The sequence below is a fragment of the Mandrillus leucophaeus genome, unplaced genomic scaffold, assembly GCF_000951045.1.
Source record: "Mandrillus leucophaeus isolate KB7577 unplaced genomic scaffold, Mleu.le_1.0 Scaffold1044, whole genome shotgun sequence".
Classification (NCBI taxonomy): domain Eukaryota; kingdom Metazoa; phylum Chordata; class Mammalia; order Primates; family Cercopithecidae; genus Mandrillus; species Mandrillus leucophaeus.
In genome coordinates this window covers 445,677-465,767 of record NW_012098588.1, presented here as the reverse complement: position 1 = coordinate 465,767, position 20,091 = coordinate 445,677, and the positions used below count along the sequence as shown (strand labels likewise).

General features: G+C 35.4%; 1 protein-coding gene across 2 annotated transcripts; it reads right to left on the bottom strand.

The window, feature by feature from the left end:
- Window positions 1-5,919: 5,919 nt before the first annotated feature.
- On the bottom strand, window positions 5,920-16,161 carry LOC105540016 (60S ribosomal protein L10-like). 2 transcript variants are annotated; one of them, XM_011980511.1, is made up of 3 exons: window positions 15,444-16,161; window positions 8,175-8,177; window positions 5,920-5,930 (listed from the first exon to the last, which is right to left on the bottom strand). In XM_011980511.1, the coding sequence occupies exon 1, from the start codon at window positions 16,109-16,111 to the stop codon at window positions 15,467-15,469; it is 645 nt and encodes a 214-aa protein (XP_011835901.1). In that variant the 5' UTR covers window positions 16,112-16,161; the 3' UTR covers window positions 5,920-5,930; window positions 8,175-8,177; window positions 15,444-15,466. The 2 variants fall into 2 exon arrangements, with proteins under 2 accessions (XP_011835901.1, XP_011835908.1); XM_011980518.1 differs by lacking the exons at window positions 5,920-5,930; window positions 8,175-8,177 and having other exon boundaries at window positions 15,397-15,923; window positions 16,032-16,146.
- Window positions 16,162-20,091: the final 3,930 nt, after the last annotated feature.

Genomic DNA, 20,091 nt, shown 5'->3' with positions numbered 1-20,091 from the left:
AATCTGCCTTACTCATATCTATGTATGCACTGTTTGGATTTTCTCTACTTATTTATTTATTTATTTACCCCTGGTTTTAAGCAACTTGACTATAATGTGTCTTCAAATATTTTTTGTCATCACTGTATTTAGGATTCACTTAGCTTCTTGGATCTGTGGATTTAGCTTTCATCAAATTTGGAAAAATTTTTCCTATTATTTTTTCTAATAGTATCATTTCTAACTTTTGTCCTGCCCCTTCTCTCTTTCTGAGATTCCAGTTATATTTATAGTAAACTGCTCAAATTTGTTTCACAGCTCAATGATGCACTATTCATTTTAAAGTCCTTTTTCTTTTCTTAATTTGGATAATTTCTATGTCTGTTGTCAAGTCTCTTAATCTTTTATTCTGCAATTTCTAATCTTCTGCTAATTTCACCAGTTCTGTTACGTATCAGATACTGTAGTTTTTATCTCTCGAATTCAATTTGCATCTTTTTATATTTCCATGTTTTATTTAAGAGACTCTCATTTCCTCTAGCTTCTTGTGCATATGGAATACAGTCAAAATAACTGTTTCAGTGTTATTGTTACTAATTCTGCAATCTCTGTTTTGGGACTAGTTTTGATTGGGTGATTTTTTCCCCTTTATCGTGGGGCATATTTACATGCTTTTTTGCATACCTGGTCCTATTTGAATAGACACAAACAGGCAATACTTATCTTGTCATGTCTGTACCTTTGCATTTCTGTAAATACTGTTGAGCTTTGTTATTGGAACAGTCAAATTACCTAAAACAGTGTGATATCCTGTCTTACTTTTAGGTTTTGTTAAGCAGGACCACAACAGCATGTGTTCTGGGTCTACGTTTCCCCAGCGGTTGGGCAAATTCTCTCTGAGAACTCTACCAAATAACCTATGAGTCAGGAGGTTTTCCACTCTGCCTGTGGAGCTAGGGACTATACTTAGCTCCATGTGAGTTCTGAAACCTGTTAGGTAGTTTCCTCATAAATAGGCACCGATCAGGACTCAGCTGAAGACTCAAGGGGACCGCTGCGCATCTGCAGACTGCTTTTTCTGTGCAGCTTCCTCCTCTGGGCATACTGGCTGTGAACTCTACCCTCTTGTCCTATCCACTCTCAACTCCCTCTCCTCAACTCAGTGGGAGTGCTGTGCTTGCCTGGGTTTCTTCTCACTGCCAGACAGGCAGGAAATTCTTCTTCTTCTTCTTTTTTTTTTTTTCTTGAGATGGAGTTTCACTCTTGTCGCCCAGGCTGGAGTGCAATGGCACCATTTCAGCTCGCTGCAACCTCGGACTCCTGGGTTCAAGTGATTCCCCTGTCTCAACCTCCCCAGTAGCTGGGATTACAGGCACCCAGGCAGGAAATTCTTTACAGACAGGATCCTGTGTCAGTAGTAAAGCTCAGCTTGTTTGTTTCCATCTATAGGAAGAACGGCCCTTAACTGGATATCTTCAATGCCTTGAAAAATGTTGTTTGATATATTATGTCATGCTTTTGGGTTGTTTGCGCCTGGAGTGTACATTCGAATGTTATTTTTCTAGAAGTTTTGTTGCAAGCTTAAAATATAATAAATTTTAAGAATCATCACTATTGGAATAGACTACTCCTACTGTCAAATAGGCATGTACGACATGGTAAGGAATGCTAACCAGTATATTTAATGCAACTCCTGTGTAGTTGCTGTGCAATTTTCTTGTATGCCAGTTATTAAAGAAAATAGCAATCAATATTTTAGTGTAACACAGATATAAATACACATCTTAGTAAATGGAACAGGTTTGGACTGGACATTTTTAAATTATATAAATTGAAAGATTAAAAAATGTTTCTATTAAAACATTTTATGGAGGAGACTAAAATAAATGAAAAAGTTAATCATGAATTAAAAAATAGATAAGCCATTAAAAAAAGAAAAACTCTTAATTTGAAAGATTTTTCTAAATATGCCTATTCCCACCCCTGAAATCTCAATTTGTTTTTAGTTCGTCTCATTTATAAATAAGTTCTTAACCAAAAGCAAACTCCCAATTCCACTATACATTGTGTATTTTTTATTTATTTTACTGTTTTATTTGTCTTTTTATATCCTAAATTTATATTCCATAAAATTTATAGAAAAGGATGCAATTGCTATTAAGCATGGGGCTATATTGCTTGTTACCAAATCATATATACATATAAAAACAATTTGGAATACTGCTTGGCATTTTAATATTTTTATTTGCTTGGTAATTTAATTACAGTACTGTATGGTTAGTGCTCTACGTTTTTCTTCAGTAAACAATCCATTTATCTTTATTAACTACCTTATATGGAATATGTTTTCATGGAGAGGAGTAAGAAAATAAGGCCCCTCAATTTAATAAGGTTTAGTTATTAAGTGTTTAAATCTTCTAAAATCAAAATACCTGATGTCTCTTGTTTGGTTTAAATGTATTGAAAATATTAAATCAGGAAATGAAAACTCCAAAGAAGACATACTCTTCGATTTGGGATACATTTATTAGCTTCAATAATTAAAACTAGTTTTAAGTTTTTGCATAGAATGGCACATTCCTAACTGCCCAGAAAGAAACATTTCCCAGTTTTCCCATCATGCATTATGACAAAACAAAACTAGAGAAGCAAACACAAATAACCTCAGACACTGAGATTCTCAGATAATATAATGCCAGGACTTCAAAAAGGTAACAATTTTTAAAAAATTAGATGTTGAATGAGGAGGCAGAGCAACGTGGCCAAAGAGAAGCTTCCAGCAACTGTCCTGTGCCACAGGAACACCAAATTAAAAAACTATCCGCACAAAAACATCTCCATAAGGAGCAAAAAGCAGGTGAGTGATCATTACATATGTTTAAAATTGTATCAAGGAAAGAGGAACTGAAAAGGGTGGGAAAGGCAGTGCTGAATTACTGACACTACCCTTTCTCCATCCCCTGTCAATGGCTACATGAATTTATGTGCTTGGGGGAGGGAAAGTGCAGTGATTGTGGCACGTTGCATTGAAACTCAGTGCTGCCCTTTCACAGGGGAAAGCAACATGCGACAGGATTCCTCTTGTGCCCATGGAGGGAGCATTTAAACCAGCTCGATCCAGAGGCAAATTGTCCTTTCCAGTGGTCAGAACCTGAGTTTCAGCCAGCCTCACCATTGTGGGCAAAAGTGCTCTCAGGTCCTACATAAACTTGAAAACTTGAAATGCAGTCTAGGCCATAAGGACTGCAATTCCCTTGCATGTCCTCGTGCTATGATATGCTGAGAGCCGGTGGATTGAGGGCACATGACCCAGTGAGACACCAGCCAGGGTGACCAAGGGAATGCTTGTGCTCCGCCCTTCCCCATCTGCAGGCAGCACAGCTCGCAGCTCCAGGAGAGACTTCGCCTTTCTGCTTGAGGGAAGGAGAGAGAAGGGTAGAGAGGTATTTGTCTTGCAGGTTGGATACCAGCTCAGTCATCGTAAGATAGAGTGCCAGGCACAGTCCCGAGGCTTCTATCTCAGGCCCGAGTTCCTGTTCCACATCTCCAAATGTAACCTGGGCCAGAAGGGAACCCATTGCTTTTTAGGGAAAGATCCAGTGCTGACAGAAATCATCACCTGCCTTGAATAATCAGTCATGGTAGCCAGGCAGTACTCACTGTGGCCCTTGGGTGAGATTCAGTGCCATGCTGGCTTCAGGTGTGACCCAGAACATTCCCAGCTGTGGTGTCCATGAGGAGAGAGCCTCTCTGCCTGAGGAAAGGAGAGAGAAGAGAAAACTTTGTTTTGCAACTTGGGTACCAACTCAGCCACAGTGGGGTAGAGCACCAAGCAGGCTCCTGGGGTCCCTGATTGCAGGCCTTGGCTCCTGGACATTTATGGACCTGCCCTGAGCCATAAAGGAGTTCACTGCCCTAAAGGAAGAGTCTCATAACGGGCAGCATTTACCACAAGTTAACTAAAGAGAACTTGGGCCTTGAGCAAACATTGGACATAGCCAGGCAGTACTCTCTGTGGGCCTGGTAACCACAGGGAGAGACTCCTCTGCTTGACGAAGGGGAAAGGAATAGTGGGAAGCACTTTGTCTTGCCACTTGGGTGCCAGCTCAGCTGCAGTAGAAGAAAGCACCAATAGATCTCTAAGGATTCTGACTCCAGGCCCTGGCTCCCAGGCAGCACCCCCAGGTGCACCAGGGGCTGGGTGGGGACTAGTTGCCTTGAAAGGAAGGACACAAGCCAGATAGATTCACCATCGGATGACTACGAGCCTTAGGGCTCTGAGTGAATATAGGCAAGTCAGGCAGTATTCATTGCAGGCCTTGGGTGAGAACCAGTGTTCTGCTTACTTTGGGTCTGACCCAACGCATTCTTAGTGGTGCTGGCCACAGGAGTGCTTGTGTTACCCCTCTTCAAGATCCAAGCAGCTCAGCACAGAAAGAGAGAGACTCCATTTGTTTGAGGGAACATAAGGGGAAAGTACAAGAGTCTGTCTGGGAATCTACAGAATTTTTACAGAACTTCCTCAAGACCACTAAGGTGGTAGCTGTATGAGTCTGCAAGAGCCATATCATTACTGGGCTTGGAGTGGCCACTAAAGTAGATATGGGTGCAGCGACAAAAGGTGTAGATCAAAAGACCCATGTCCCCTGGAATACTTAGAAAGCCTTCCCAAGAAGAACAAGTATAAACAAGCCCAGGCTGTGAAGACTAAAATAAATACCTAAATTCAATTTCCAGACGCTTATTAACATCCACCAGAATCAAGACCATCTGAGAAAACATGACCTCACCATACTAACTAAATAGAGTAGCAGTCCCAAATTCTGGAGAGAAGAGATATGTGAGCATTCAGATAGAGAAATCAACATAGCTATTTTGAGGAAGCTCAACAAAATTCGAGACAACACAGAGAAGGAATTCAGAATCATTATCAGATAAATTCAACAAAGAAATTAAAATAATTAAAAAGAATCAAGTAGAAATTCTAGAGCTAAACAATTTAATTGACACTGAAGAAAGTGTCAGAATCTCTTAACAGCACACTTGATCAAGCAGAATGAGTAATTAGTAAGGTGAAAGACAGGTCATTTGAAAATAGGGGAGACAAAAGAAAAAAAAACAATGAAGGACAATTACAGTATCTAGAAAATAGCCTCAAATTGACAAATCTAAGAGTTATTAGCCTTAAAGAGTGGGTAGAGAGATAGATCAGGGTAGAAAGTTTATTAAAAGGGATAATAACAGAGAACTTCCTAAAGCTAGGAAAGATATCAATATTTAAGTACAAAAAGGTTATGGAACACCAAGTATTTCTTATTTTTAGCACAAATAAGAATACCTCAAGACATTCAATAATCAAACTCTCAAAGGTCAGGGATAAAGAAAGAATCCTAAAAGCAGCAAGAGAAAAGAAACAAATAACATCCAAAGGCCCTCCAATACATCTGATAGTAGACTTCTCAGTGGAAATCTTACAGACCAGGAGAGATTCGCATAATGCACTTAAAGTGCTGAAGGGAAAAACTTTTATCCTAGAATAATGTATCTAGAGAAAATGTCCTTCAAACTTGTAGGAGAAATAAAGACTTTTCCAGACAAACAGAAGCTGAAGGATTTTATCAACACCAGATTTGTCCTTCAAAAAATCCTAAAGGGAGCTCTTTGATCTGAAACACAGGACATTAGTGAGTAATAAGAAATAATCTGAAGGTACAAATCTCACTGGGAACAGTAAACACAAAGAAAAACACAGAATATCACAAATTTGTTATTATGGTATGTGAACTACTTATGTATTGAATAGAAAGACTAAAGGACAAACCTACCAAAAATAATAACTACAACAACTTTTTGAGACATAGACAGTATAAGAAAATACACAAAGTGACCACAAAATGTTAAAGAGTTAAAAAGTGAGGGGATCAAATTAAAGTGTAGAGTTGTTAATAGTTGTTTTTTTTTTTAGCTTGTATGTAGTTTGCTTGTTTATGCAATCAGTGTTAAGCTGAAAAAAGTTAAAAAACACAGTAACATGAAATTGAAAAACTTACAACAGATACACAAAAAAATAAAAAGCAAACAATTAAACCATACTACCTGAGGAAATCACCTTCACTAAAAAGAAGACAAGAAGGAAGGAAAGAAGGAAGAGAAGACAACAAAACATCTAGAAAGTAAATAACAAAATGGCAGTCATAAGTCTTTACTTATCAGTAATAACATTAAATGTAAAAGGACTAAACTCACCAATCAAAAGACATAGAGTGGGTAAATAAATAAAATAAAAAGACCCAATGATCTTCTGCCTATGCAAAACGTATTTCACCTATAAAGACATTCATAGACTGAAAATAGTGTATGGAAAAATATGTTCTATGTAAATAGAAACCCAAAAGAGCAAGAGTAGCTATACTTATATTAGACAGAATAGATTTCAGGACAAACCCTGTAAAATGAGGCAAAGCAGATCATTATAGAATGATAAAGGGGTCAATTCAGGAAGAGGATTTAACAATTCTAAATATATATGCACCCGACACTGAGCACCTACATATACAAAGCAAATATTTTTAGAACTAAATAGAGAGACTAACACAATAATAGCTGGAGACCTCAACATCTCCTTTCAGCATAGGTCAGATGTCTCAGACAGAAAATCGATGAAGAAATGCTGGACTTAATCTGCACTATAGAACAAATGGACCTAATAGATATTTACAGAAAGTTTCATCCAACAGCTATAGAATACACATTCTTCTCCTTAGCACATAAATCCTTCTCAAGTATAGTCCAATGTTACATCCCAAAACAAGTCTTAAAATATTCAAAAAATTGAAATAAAATCAAGCATCTTCTCTGACCACAATGGAATATAACTAGAAATCAATAACAATAGGAATTTGGAAAACTATACAAATATGTGGCTATTTGCTCCTGAATGACAATATGCTCCTGAATGACCAGTGGGTCAATGAAGAAATTGAGAAGAGAGTTTAAAGTGTCTTGCAGCAAACGGAAATGGCTACGCAACATACAAAGACCTATGGATATAGTGAAAGCAGTACTAAGGGAGGAAAATTATAGCAATAAGTGTCTACACCACAAAAACAAAAAAACTTCAAATAAACAACCTAATGATGCATCTTAAAGACCTAGAAAACGAAGAGCAAATCAAACTCCAAATTAGTATAAGAAAAGAAATAATACATATTGGAGCAAAAATAAATGAAATTGAAATAAAAATAATTAAATATCAACAAAATAAAAATTGTTTTTTAAAGAGAAGCAAAATAAATAAATCTTTAGTCTGATTCAATGAGAAAGAAAGGGTGAAGACCCAAATAAATCAGTGATGAAAAAGCTGACGTTACAACTGATACTGCTGAAATTCAAAGGATCTTTAGAGGCTACTATGAGAAACTATACGCCTAATGAATTGGAAAGCCTGGAAGAAATGAATAAATTCTTAGACACATACAATCTATCAAGATTTTTTTCTTTCTAACTTTTAGGTTCAGGGGAGAAATATGCATGTGTGTTACATGGGTAAATTGCATTTTGTGGATGCTTTATGTACAGGTTGTTTCATCATCCAGATGATAAGCATGGTACTTGATACTTTTTCAATCCTTACCCTCTTCTCACCTTACACTCTCCAGTAGGCCCTGGTGTCTATTATTCCCGTCCTTGTATCCATGTGCACTGAATGTTTCCCTATTTATATGTGAGAACAGTGGTATTTGGTTTTCTGTTTCTGTGTTAGTTTGCTTAGGATAATGGCCTTCACTGAAAGTGCATCCATGTTGCTGCAGAAGACATGAATTTATTCTTTTTTATGGCTGTGTAGTATTCCATGGTGTATATGTACCACATTTTCTTTATTCAGTCCACAATTGATGGGCATCTAGGTTGATTCCATGTTTTTGCTATTGTGATAGTGCTGGAATGAACATCCGAAGTCTATATATTTTAGTGGAATAATTTATTTTCCTTTGGAGACATACCTAGTAATGGGATTGCTGGGTCAAATAGTAGCTCTGTTTTAAGTTATTCAAGAAATCTCCGAACTGCTTTTCACAATAGCTGAACTAATTTATATTCCCACCAACAGTGTATAAGCATTCCTTTTTATATGCAACCTCGTAGCATGTGTTATTTATTTACTTTTTAATAATAGCCATTCTGAATGGTGTGAGATGGTATCTCATTGTGGTTTTAATTTACATTTCTCCAATAGTTTGTGATCTAGAGCATTTTTTCATATACTTGACTGTGTGTATGTCTTCTTTTAAGAAGTGTCTATTCATGTCCTGCACTTATTTTTAAGGGGGTTACTTGTTTTTGCATATGAAAGTTTCTTATAGGTTCTAGATATCAGACTTTTGTCAGATGCATAGTTAACAAATATTGTCTCCCATTCTATAGGTTGTCTGTTTACTCTGTTGATAGTTTCTTTTACTGTGCAGAAGCTCTTTAATTAGGTTCCACTTGCCAATATTTGCTTTTGTTGCAATTGCTTTTGGCATCTTTGTCATAAAATCTTTACCAGGGCCCATGTCTAGAATGATATTTCTTAGATTTTCTTGTATAGTTTTTATAGTTTTAGGTTTCACATTTAAGTCTTTAATCCATCTTGAGTTTATTTTTGTGTATGGCAAAAAGAAGGGGTTCACACTCAATCTTCTGCATATGGCTAGCCAGTTATCCCAGCACCATTTATTGAATAGAAGTTTCTTTCCTTTTTGCTTGTTTTTGTCAACTTTGTTGAAGATCAGATGGTTGTATATCTGTGGTTTTAGTTCTGAGTTCTCTAACCTGTTTCATTGGTCTATGCATCTGTTCTTTTTTACCAGTATCACATTGTTTTGGTTACTGTAGTCTTGTATTGTAGTTTGAAATTGGGAAACCTACCAAGATTGAATCATAAAGAAATTAAAAACCTGAACAAACTAATAACAAGTTATGAGATCAAAGTAAAAATAAAAAGACTCCTAGCTAAGAAAACCCAGAATCCTATGGCTTCACTGCTGAATTTAACCAAATAATGAATACTAACCCTACTTAAACTATTCCAAAAAAATAGAGGAGGAGGGAATATTTCCAAATTCATTCTATGAGGACATTATCACCCTCATACCAAATCCAGGCAAAGACCCATCAAACCAAGACAACTACAGGCCTATATCCCTGATAAAGATTTAAGGAAAAAAATTCAACAAAATACTAGCAAATTGAATTCAACAACACATTAAGAAGATTACTCATTACAACTTAGTAAGATTTATCCCTGGGATGCTAGGATGATTCAGCGTATACAAAGCAATCAGTGTGACACATCTTATCAACAGAATAAAGGACAAATACCATATGATCATTTCAACTGATGCTGAAAAAGCATCTGATAAAATTCAACATCTCATCACAACAAAAATCCTCAAAAAAAAAAAAAAGAGTACAAAAAAACTAAACACAATAAAAGCCATATGTGACAGACCCACAGCTAGTATCATACCACTACTGAATAGTAGTGGTAGAAGTAGTATTCAGTAGCGGCAGAAATATTCAGTAGTGGTCGTAGTATTCAGTAGTGGTAGAAATAGTATTCCAGTACTACCAGTCCTGGAAGTCCTAACTAGAGCAATCAGATAAGAGAAAGAAATAAAGGGCATCCAAATTAGAAAGGAAGAAGTCAAATTATCCTTGCTCACAGATTACATAATCTTATATTTGGAAAAAGCTAGGCTCCACCAAAAAATATTAGAACTGATAACAAATTCTGTAAAGTCTCAGCATACAAATTCAACATACAAAAATCAGTAACATTTTATATGCCAATAAAGAACAATCTGAAAAAAAATTAAGAAAGTAATCTCATTTGCAATAGTTGCTAATAAAATAAAATACCTAGGAATAAACTTAAGAAATGAAAGATGTCTACAATGAAATCAATAAAGCATTGATTCAAAAACTGATGAAGACACAATAAAATAGAAAGGTATTCCATGTTCATGCATTGGAAGAATCAATATTGTTAAAATGTTTATTCTACCCAAAACAATCTAAAGATATAATGCAATCCTTATCTCAATACCAGTGACATTCTTTACAGAAATAGAAAAAATACTGTAAAATTTATGTGAAATCACAAAACACCCAGAATAACAAAAGCTTTCCTAAACAAAAATAATAAAACTGCAGGAATCACATTATCTGATTGTAAATTATACTACAGAGCTATAGTAAACAAAATGGCATGTTACTGGCATAGACACATACGCATATATCAGTGGAACAGCATAGAGAACCTAGAGACAAATCCATACTTGTAAAATGAACTCATTTTCAATAAAGTTGCCAGGAATATACATTGAGGAAAGAATGGTTTTTTCAATAAATGCTGCTGGAAAATCGGGATACCCATATGCAGAAGAATGAAACTAGGCCATTATCTCTGACTATATACAAATATCCAATCACAATGGATTAAAACTAATGGGTTGAAACAAATGGATTAAAATGGACTGATAGTGAAGACCTCACACTATCAAACCCCTAAAAGAAAACATTGGAGAAACTTGCTAGGACATTGCACTGGGCAAAGATTTCTTGATTAATACCTCACAGGCACAGGCAACCAAAGCAAAAATAGACAAATGAGATAATATCAAGTTTAAAAACTTCTTCGTAACAAAGCAAACAATCAACAAAATGAAAAGGTACCTCACAGGATGAAAGAAAACATTTGCAAACTACCAGCTGACAAGGTATTATTAATCAGAATATAGAAGGAGCCAAATAACTCTATAGGAAAAAAATCTAATAATCCAATTTAAAAATGGACAAAAGATCTGAATAGACATTTCTCAAAAGAAGACATGAAAATGGCAAACAGGCAAATGAAAATATGCCCAACGTCACTGATAATCAGAGAAATAGAAATCACAACTACAATGTGATATATTTCACATTTCATATTTTAACACGTAGTTAAAATGGCTAAGATCCAAAAGACAGGCAGTAATGAATGCTGGTGAGAATGTGGAGAAAAAGGAATCTTTGTACACTCTTGATAGGAATGTAAATTAGTGCAACCACTATGGAGAACAGTTTGGAGGTTCCTCAAAAAATTAAATATAGAACTACCAGATCATCTAGCAATCTCACTACTAGATACAAAAAAGAAAGGAAATCAATATATCAAAGATATAACTTGCACTCCCATGTTTATTGCATTACTAGTCATCATAGCTAGGATTTGTAAACAGCCTAAGTTTTCATCAACAGATGAATAAAGACAAGGTGGCCCATATACACAGTGGAGCACTATTCAGCCATAAAAAAGAATTAGATTCTGTCATTTGCAACAACATGAATGGAACAGGAGGTCATTGCATTAAATGAAATAAGCCAGGTACAGAAAGACAAATGTTGTATGTTCTCACTTATTTGTGGGAGCCAAAACAATGGAACTCGTGGACATAGACAGTATCATGATGGTTACCAGAGGCTGGAAGGGGTAGTGAGTTGGGGAATGAAGTTGGTTAATGGGCACAAAAATACAGTTAGACAGAATGAATAAGATCTAGTATTGGATAGCACAACAAGTTGACTAAAGTGAGCAATAATTTATTGTACATTTTTAAATAACTAAAAGTAAAATTGGATTGTTTGTATCACAAAGGATAAATGCTTGGAGAGAAGAAAACTCCATTTACTCTGATGTGATTCAGACACATTGTTTGCCTGTATCAAAATATCTCATGTACCTCATATATATACACCTACTAGGTGCATACAAACATTAAAATAAATACTTAAAAATGAGGCAGAGTAAAATTGAGTAAATTCTTATGATTTCAATATGTAGTAAATTTTGCCTTTATTTTTTGAAAATAGGCTACATGAAAATGCAGAAGTTTCTAAATCCCTATAATTGGTCTTTTGATGCGCTGATGCTGAGATTTACAGCCTACACCAGGGATTCTCCATGGAAAGAGAATGCCCTGGGTTCTGCCAGAATTAATAGAGAGGTTTTGTTTTTCTAACTTTACTCACCTGCCCACGAGGCAGTTCAACTGTGAGAGTTACTTTAGGAGCCTAATTATGTACCATTGAATCCCGACTCTTCCACCACGTTTATAGCACTAGTCAAACTGCTTATTTTCTGTAACTTGGGATCTTCAACTGTAAATATTAATCCAAACTAAATCACTGGATTGTTTGGAGGATGAAATAATACAATCCACATAAACTGCTTAGAGCAGTGCTGAACATATTGTAAATCCGGAATAAATGTTAAACAGATATTAGTTACCATATTAATAATTAACTATTATCTACACAGAGCTATACTTACTAATGGAAGTGTTTTATAACATTTAGAAGCACTGAGACAGAAAGAGTTGAAAATTTTAAGTATAAATAAGAAAACTGGGCATGCACTCTCCACAACTCATCAGAAGATGAGTAGGCAAATATGCAAAGCGTGAATTCTTCTCATCCTTACTTGATCCTGCCCTATTGCACCTCCATGTATGTATATTCATGAAGTGATTGTCAATACCGTGAAATAGCTAAATGAAGTGGCTGGAAGTCTTTTAGGCAATTCTCTGTAAAGTAAAGTGATATAAATGGCAGAACATTCAGAACGAATTTTGACTAGAGTAACAGGAAGCCAGGAATTAGCAGTGGGAGGAAGAAAACCCACAAGTGCATGGAGTTACTCTAAATAAAAGTCCGTATTTGGACTGTTAATTTTATACATCAACCTGCTGGTTAACATTTCATTTCAGAGGCAGATTTGACCACCACGTAAGTAGGCATAAAATGAGAACATAGACATCTCTTTTTAAGTTGAACAAATCTTACTTTAAACATAAGAAAAGAGAAAGTAGCTAACGTGTGGCCTTAGACAAATATTAAACAGCAAAGGAAAGGGAATTACCCACCAATGTGTTTCTAGAATTGTGGCATTAACTCAGAAGGCCCAGAGAAACATCTTGAAATAATCTACTGCTAATCAAAAGGTTATCTGAAGACAGTTTTATTATTTTTTAAAAGTAGAAAGCTGCTGTAGAAACAGGAGTAGAACAAAACAGGTATAGATAAAGTGGCAAAGAGGTGCATGAACAGGAGACATATTTTTAAATATCATAGAAAAATATATTCATTTGTAATCTGATCGAAGTACTCACTGCAGTTTAAAGAAAATTCATTAAAATTAAAATTTTCAGGGTAAACTGAGCACATTAGTAAAATCCATGCAGAATAATGAGATAAGCTAAAAATCTTAATCAGAAATCAGATTTCTCTGTTGTATACTACAATCTAAGGGACAGAGGAACATTATCTGTAGACTTGTGGTATAAAAAAAGAACTGTAATTTTTATATGCACCTAATTAATACTTCACTTGTGAAGGTAACACCCAAATTTGTAATAGGCATGAACTCCAATAATATGGCATTACAGTGCTTTTTATTAAAAGCAAGTAAGCAAACAGACAAAACTATTGAACTCCAACCAACCAAATGGTAAAAAGTCAAATTTCATTTGAAGCTATTTGTAACAACAACGTCCAATTTCTGAAAGTCAATTTATTTCTCTGAAAGTACATTTAGAATAGTGTTCTAAATTTTTAAAATAATATGTACAAATGTAAAATGTATCTAGAAGTATAAAAACAATCTAATACGCTTTGTTGCCCCAGAGGTGGTGTGGCAGTGATGTTGTAGTTGTGACTTCTTGGCAAAGATGAATTATATTTCCCAGAATTCCTTTTTCTGCATGTTTCTTGTTAGGATGGGACACCACAGACATTTTAGTGTGAAATTTGGAGGGTAGAAGTAGAGCAGTAGTCATTTTATAATGCTTGGAAGGTTAGGGTGCGGTCATCAGTGACTCTTGTCATTCTTCCCCATTGTCCCCCATTTGCTGGCTCGCTTTTTGTGGGTGTGAGGCAGCAACCAGGACTGTCACTGCTACACCTTTCCCTGGATCCCCAGTCAGCCTCTCTGATGCTTGGGTCAGGTGCGTGTTCAGCCCCTTGATGAAGGAAAGGTTCCAGCTTCTTCTGCAGATCATTCACATCATCAGAGTTAGAGGTTTGAAAACTGAGAGCAGTTTCAGTTTCCCCTTGTGAGTTTCAGCTTCTGCAGGTGGCTTCCACGTTGACCTTGCTGATGGCCACTTGACATTTGTTTTCCTTTCTGTCTCACAGACTTAAAACTCTACTGTCAGTCACAAAGTCAACAGCATCACAAGGACTCTGCCCTTATCCTAAAATTGTGTTGGTCAGACCCCCGCAACAAATATATATTTAACCATATCCCAGTGGTTTTGCTTCTTTGATTGAAAAAAGCGTAATACAGAAGGAAACTAGATGACAGAAGATACAGTTAAGATGTGCCTTTTAAAAATTATAACTTTGAGTACCTTTTGATTTTGAAATGCATATAAGGTATATAGCCAACTTTTATTGAGTGTTTACCATGTGTTTGGCATTGTTCTAAGTTCTCTAATGCCTTTATTCTACTAACAGTAAGACATAGTTATTTAGATTCATTGTTTTAAATGAGGAAACTGTATTTCAGAGAGGCTAAGTGACTTGTTAAGGTTTAGACAGCAAGAAACTACCAGGTTAAACTTCCAACTCAGGTAATTTAGATCACGAAGCTAAACCCTTAACTCATTTGCATCTTTCTTAATCACCTCACCTGTTCTTAATCATCTATTTTATAATAGTAACACAGGTTATTTTAACCTACCAGTCATTATACACTTTGAAATTCAAAGTTATCAAAAATATTTCCTTGTGTGTACAAAATTACTAAAAAATTGATAAATCGTTTTTGATGTTTCCTTCTTTTTCAACAACATCTGAATTTTAAGATCAGATCTGTTCAGATCTTTTGCCTATTTTAAAATTGGAAATTGTACTTTTTGTTTCCTTACTGTTGAGTTTTAATCATTATTTGTATATTTTGGATACAAGTCTTTTATCAGACAGGTGACTTTCAAATATTTTCCTCATTCTTTGGCTTTTGTTTTGATTATCTTAACAGTGTCTTTCACAAAGCAAATTTTACTTTTAACATAGTTCAACTTATGACTTTTCTCTTTCATGAAAAATGTTTGGTCTTTTATTTTAAAATACGTAGCTAAACCCAGTATCACCTTTCTTCTATATTTTCTTGCAGAAATTTTCTGATTTTTAAGTTTACATTTGGATCTATAATGCATTTAAAATAATGTTTTGTCTATAATGCATTTAGAATGTTATATCTGTGTTTAGGTTCAATTATTGCATAGACGTGTCTAATTTTTCGAGCACATTTTCTTGAAAAAACTTTGCCCATTGAATTGCCTTTGATTCTTTGCCAAAAATCAGTCGACTGTTTGTAAGGGTGTATTTTTGAGCTTTTTTTTTTTTTGGACAGGAAGTAGAATTTATTGGTGGGTATTAAGTGGGGGCAGCATATTGGAAGCCCTCATGAGTGCAGGGCCTGCCATCTGTCCAGAGGACCATGATTGGGGATATACTTGACCCCACAGCCATCTGGGATGAGCCGCTTTTCAGCCACCATGTCTTCAAATTCATCAGCACTGAACTTGGTGAAGCCCCACTTCTTTGAGATGTGGAGCTTCTGGCGGCCAGGAAACTTGAACTTGGCCCTGCGCAGGGCCTCAATCACATGCTCCTTGTTCTGCAGCTTGGTGCGGATGGACATGATAACTTGGCCAATGTGAACCCTGGCCACAGTGCCCTGGGGCTTTCCAAAAGCACCTCGCATGCCTGTTTGGAGCCCGTCAGCCCCAGCACAGGACAACATCTTGTTGATGCGGATGACGTGGAAGGGGTGGAGCCGCACCCGGATATGGAAGCCATCGTTGCCACAACTTTTTACCATGTGCTTATTGGCACAAATTCGGGCAGCCTCCAGGGCTTCAGAGGACAGCTGCTCATATTCATCTGACACCATGTGGCCACAGAGCGGAAACTCATCCACTTTTGCCTTCTTCCGCCCCAGGTCAAAGATGCGAATCTTGGCATCAGGGACACCTCGGCAGAAGCGAGACTTTGGGTGCGGCTTGTTCTTACAATACCGGTAACAACGGGCGGGGCGGCGGCCCATGGCGACACCAGGATCTTCAGTGGCGCGCCGAAGGGAAAGAGCTTGAGCTTTATATTCTATTCCGTTGATCTATGTGTCTATTCTTTGACCAATACCATGCATTCTTGATTACTGTATCTTTATTGCAAGTCTTACAATTGGGCAGTGTGAGCCTCCAAATTCGTTCTTTTCCTTCAAAATGTTCTCGGCTATTGTAGGTTTTCCCCCCTTCAGTGCATATTTTAGAATTAGTTTTTGATATACACAAAATATCTTCTTATGATTTTGACTGTAACTGTGTTGAATAAATAGAATGATTTGGAAAAAATTGACGTATTAGCAGTATTGAGTCTTCCATTCCATGACACAGAATATCTTTACATTTATTTAGATCTTTGATTTCTGTCATCAGAGTTTGTGCATGTAGATATATCCTACATATAGATCCTATATATATAGTGTTAGATTTATCCTGGAGTATTTCATATTTCTGATACATTTATATTTTGTATTATTGTCTTTAATTTCAATTACTTCATTGTTGGTATATCAAAAAGTAACTGACCTTGTATATTTATCTTGATTCCTATGACATTGCTTTTCTTGAACATTAGTTTCACTTCTTTTGTTGGTCTTTGGAGTTTCTGCACAGGAAATCTTGTCATCTCTGGACAATTAAAGTTCGATTTCTTTTTCAATATCTATGTGTTTTCATTCCTTTTCTTGTATTTTATCATTAAATAGACTTTCAGTATGAGTTTTGAATAGAAGTAAACAAGGTATTTTTGCCCTGTTCCTGAACATGAGGAAAATGTCCAGATTCTTAATACTACATATGCTATTAACTGTATGTTTTTTGTAGATATTCTTTATCAGGTTTAGGAAATTCTCCTCCTTTGTTGAAAGTTTTATCTTGCATGAATACTGGCTTTTGTCAAAGGATTCTTTCACATGAATTGATCTGATAATATTGTTATCATATTTCTTATTAGCCTGTTGATGTGGTGGATTATTTTAATTTACTTTTGGATGATGAACCAGTCCTATATATCTGAAACAAATTTCACTTGGTGATAAAATTATTTTTATGAATTATTCCATTACATTTGCTAATATTTTGGGGAAGTATGTTGCATCTGTGTTGATGAGAGATATTGGTGCTTAATTTTTCTTTCTTGTAATGTCTTTAATCTGGTTTTGTTATTCAGATAGTGCTGACCTAATAAAATGAGTTAAAAAGTGTTCTCTCTGCTTCCATTTTTTGTTGAGATTTTGGAGGGTTAGTATCATTTTTTTCCTTAAATGGTGGAATTCAAAGGTCATGATGTAATATGGGCCTATTGCTTTCTATTTTGCAAGGCCACTAATTGTGGATTCACTTATGTTCTCAGAGTATACTTTGTATGATTTCTGCTCTTTTAAATTTGGTAAAGTTTGTATTCTGGCATTATGGGGTAGAGTATTCTTTAAATGTAAATTAGATCAAGGTGATTGATAGTGCTTTTCAGATCAATCATATCCTTAGTGGTTTTCTGCCTGTGTGGTCTATCAATTATTAAAAAGAGGTGCTAAAATACAGAATTATAAGAGTGGATTTGTCTATTTGTCTTATTTCAGTTCTGTCTGTACCGATCCTTGTATTTTGATGTTCCATTGTTAGGTGCATAAAGGTTTAAGATTTTTATATTTTCCTGGATAATAGACCTTTCTCTCATTATTTTATGGATCTCTTTATTTCTGATAAAACTTATTCTAAGTCCTTCTTTATCTGAAAATGGTATAGATTTTACCTTTAATTAGCATTCTGATGTATTTTTCTCCATCCTTTTACTTTTAACCTATTTTAACTTTTACATTTAAAGTAGACTGTGCTATTTTCATAGTGTTGTGGATTAAATATTTTGTTTAAGTAAACTGATTTAACTGAAGTAAATATAAACACAAGAAATTTCTGTATGAAATGACAAAAGAGAATTGAGCCTATATTTGGTGGTTTTGTTGATTACTGTGGAAATTAATTTCTTCTGACAACCAATCTAGAAAAAATAATATTCTTCAATTGAAGACTTTTTCCTATTTTAGCAATCTAATTTTCTTCATGTAACTCTTAATTCAAAATTATATTTCCCCATGCTGATGTTAATCCCTTATTCTTACTTTATTATTATTCGTATTGCACATTTGACACTAATGTTCAATTCTGTTTTCTTTTGTGATTCTGAATTATATTCTTTTTATTAATTTAAAACTTAATATCTTTTCTTATAATTTTTGTGAGTTTCTGAGCTCATTAATTTGTTGCTTAAAAATGCTACTCTAAAGACTATTCAAGCATTTTTATTAGTATGAAACATAGTTCAATGTATTAAAACTACAAATTTGAATATAGAACATCTAATCTATATATATGATCAAATTTATTGAACTTATTAATTAAACTTATACACATTCAACATGCAGACTTACCATTACAATTAAGCCTTTATAAGATCATTTTATTTTCACACAAGTATAGGAGAAAAATGCAGTTTTTATTTTAATTTTTTTCTTACTGTTCATTTTCTTCCTGAGGAATCCTGCTTTACCATGTTAGCTTATAATTACCTTTCATATTCCATCTTTTAGTTCTGAGCAAATATTTCTGATGCAAAGTGTCTAAGTGTCTTCATTGTGTACTAGAAACTGAGTTATTGACATTAAGGTGTATTTTCAAATGGGTTTTTCATTATTTGAACTCAAGCTATGTCTTATACAAACCATCAGGGGAGGAAAGTTATTCGTGTTCTTGTCCTTACATGTATTTTTCTCTTAGTTAATTTTTTTTTTTTTTTTGATAGGCTCTCACAGCTGCCTAGACTGAAATGCAGTGGCATGATCTTGGCTCACTGCAACCTCCACCTCTGGGGCTCAAGTGATCCCCCCACCTCATCTGGGACCGCCGGCACACGCCACCACACTGGGCTAATGTTTGTACTTTCCTGTGTGTGTGTAGAGATGAGGTTTCACCAGGTTGCTCAGGCTGCTCTGGAAATCCTGACCACTGATTCACGTGCCTTGGCCTCCCAAAGTGCAGGGATTATGAGTGTGAGCCGCATGCACAGCGTTTTTTAGTTAAAATGTTGACAAGACATTTTATCCAGATGAATGTTTAAAAAGTTATCACATGTTCTGCAGACATTACTAACCCACTGTAACAATCAAAGTATCATTGATCATGATACTTTCCAAAGGGAATTCCACTACCAATAATTTGATGTCAGTATGTGAGATGACTTTTTTGCCTAAACAAAGTGTTTGTTTACTCCCTAATTTAAAAAGTGTAATAATGTTGTAAGCCTACGTATCTTTGTGCTTCTCCTTCAAAATAGTTATTTTTGTAGTTATTTAAATATCTGTTTTTTTCTCCTTCTGATTAAAAACTTTTAGTCTAATACAGAATATGTTAAAAATATTCACTCCATTGTAACTGCGGTAAAAACTTCATTCCAGATTCAATGAATGAACCATGTATTTGACGGTTACAATGTGTTGGCCATTCTGGTTAACTGCAGGGCTTTAATGATGAAATAAGCATGAGATTTATCCTCAAGGATTTCAAAGTCTCCAAATTAGAACCACATGAAAAGTGGAAAACTGACCTGGGATGGTATGAGAGCAGGGATCCTGGAAAGTAAGTTGCTGTAAAACATAAGAAAGTCCATTCCTGAAGCAGAGAATAAGACTTATTCAAATCTATGACCAGTGAGCCTAGCTTAATGCTAACAGCATTAGCATATGGTAACTGAGAGTGCAGGACGGAAAGTCACAGTTTAAATTCCTTCTCGCCCAGCCACTAGTTATATATACCTTGAGAAAGTTACTTAGCTTTTCTAAGGTAACTGCAGGATTTAAACCTTCATATATGTGTGTGTGTGTGTGTATATATATATAGCCAACTGGGTACATATATACATATATGTACATATGTATATATGTTATTTAAATATCTGTCTAAATATCTG

What these genes read in the sequence shown, in the direction of transcription:
- LOC105540016 (XM_011980511.1), bottom strand. Translation starts at nt 16,111, where the DNA reads ATGGGCCGCCGCCCCGCCCGTTGTTACCGGTATTGTAAGAACAAGCCG.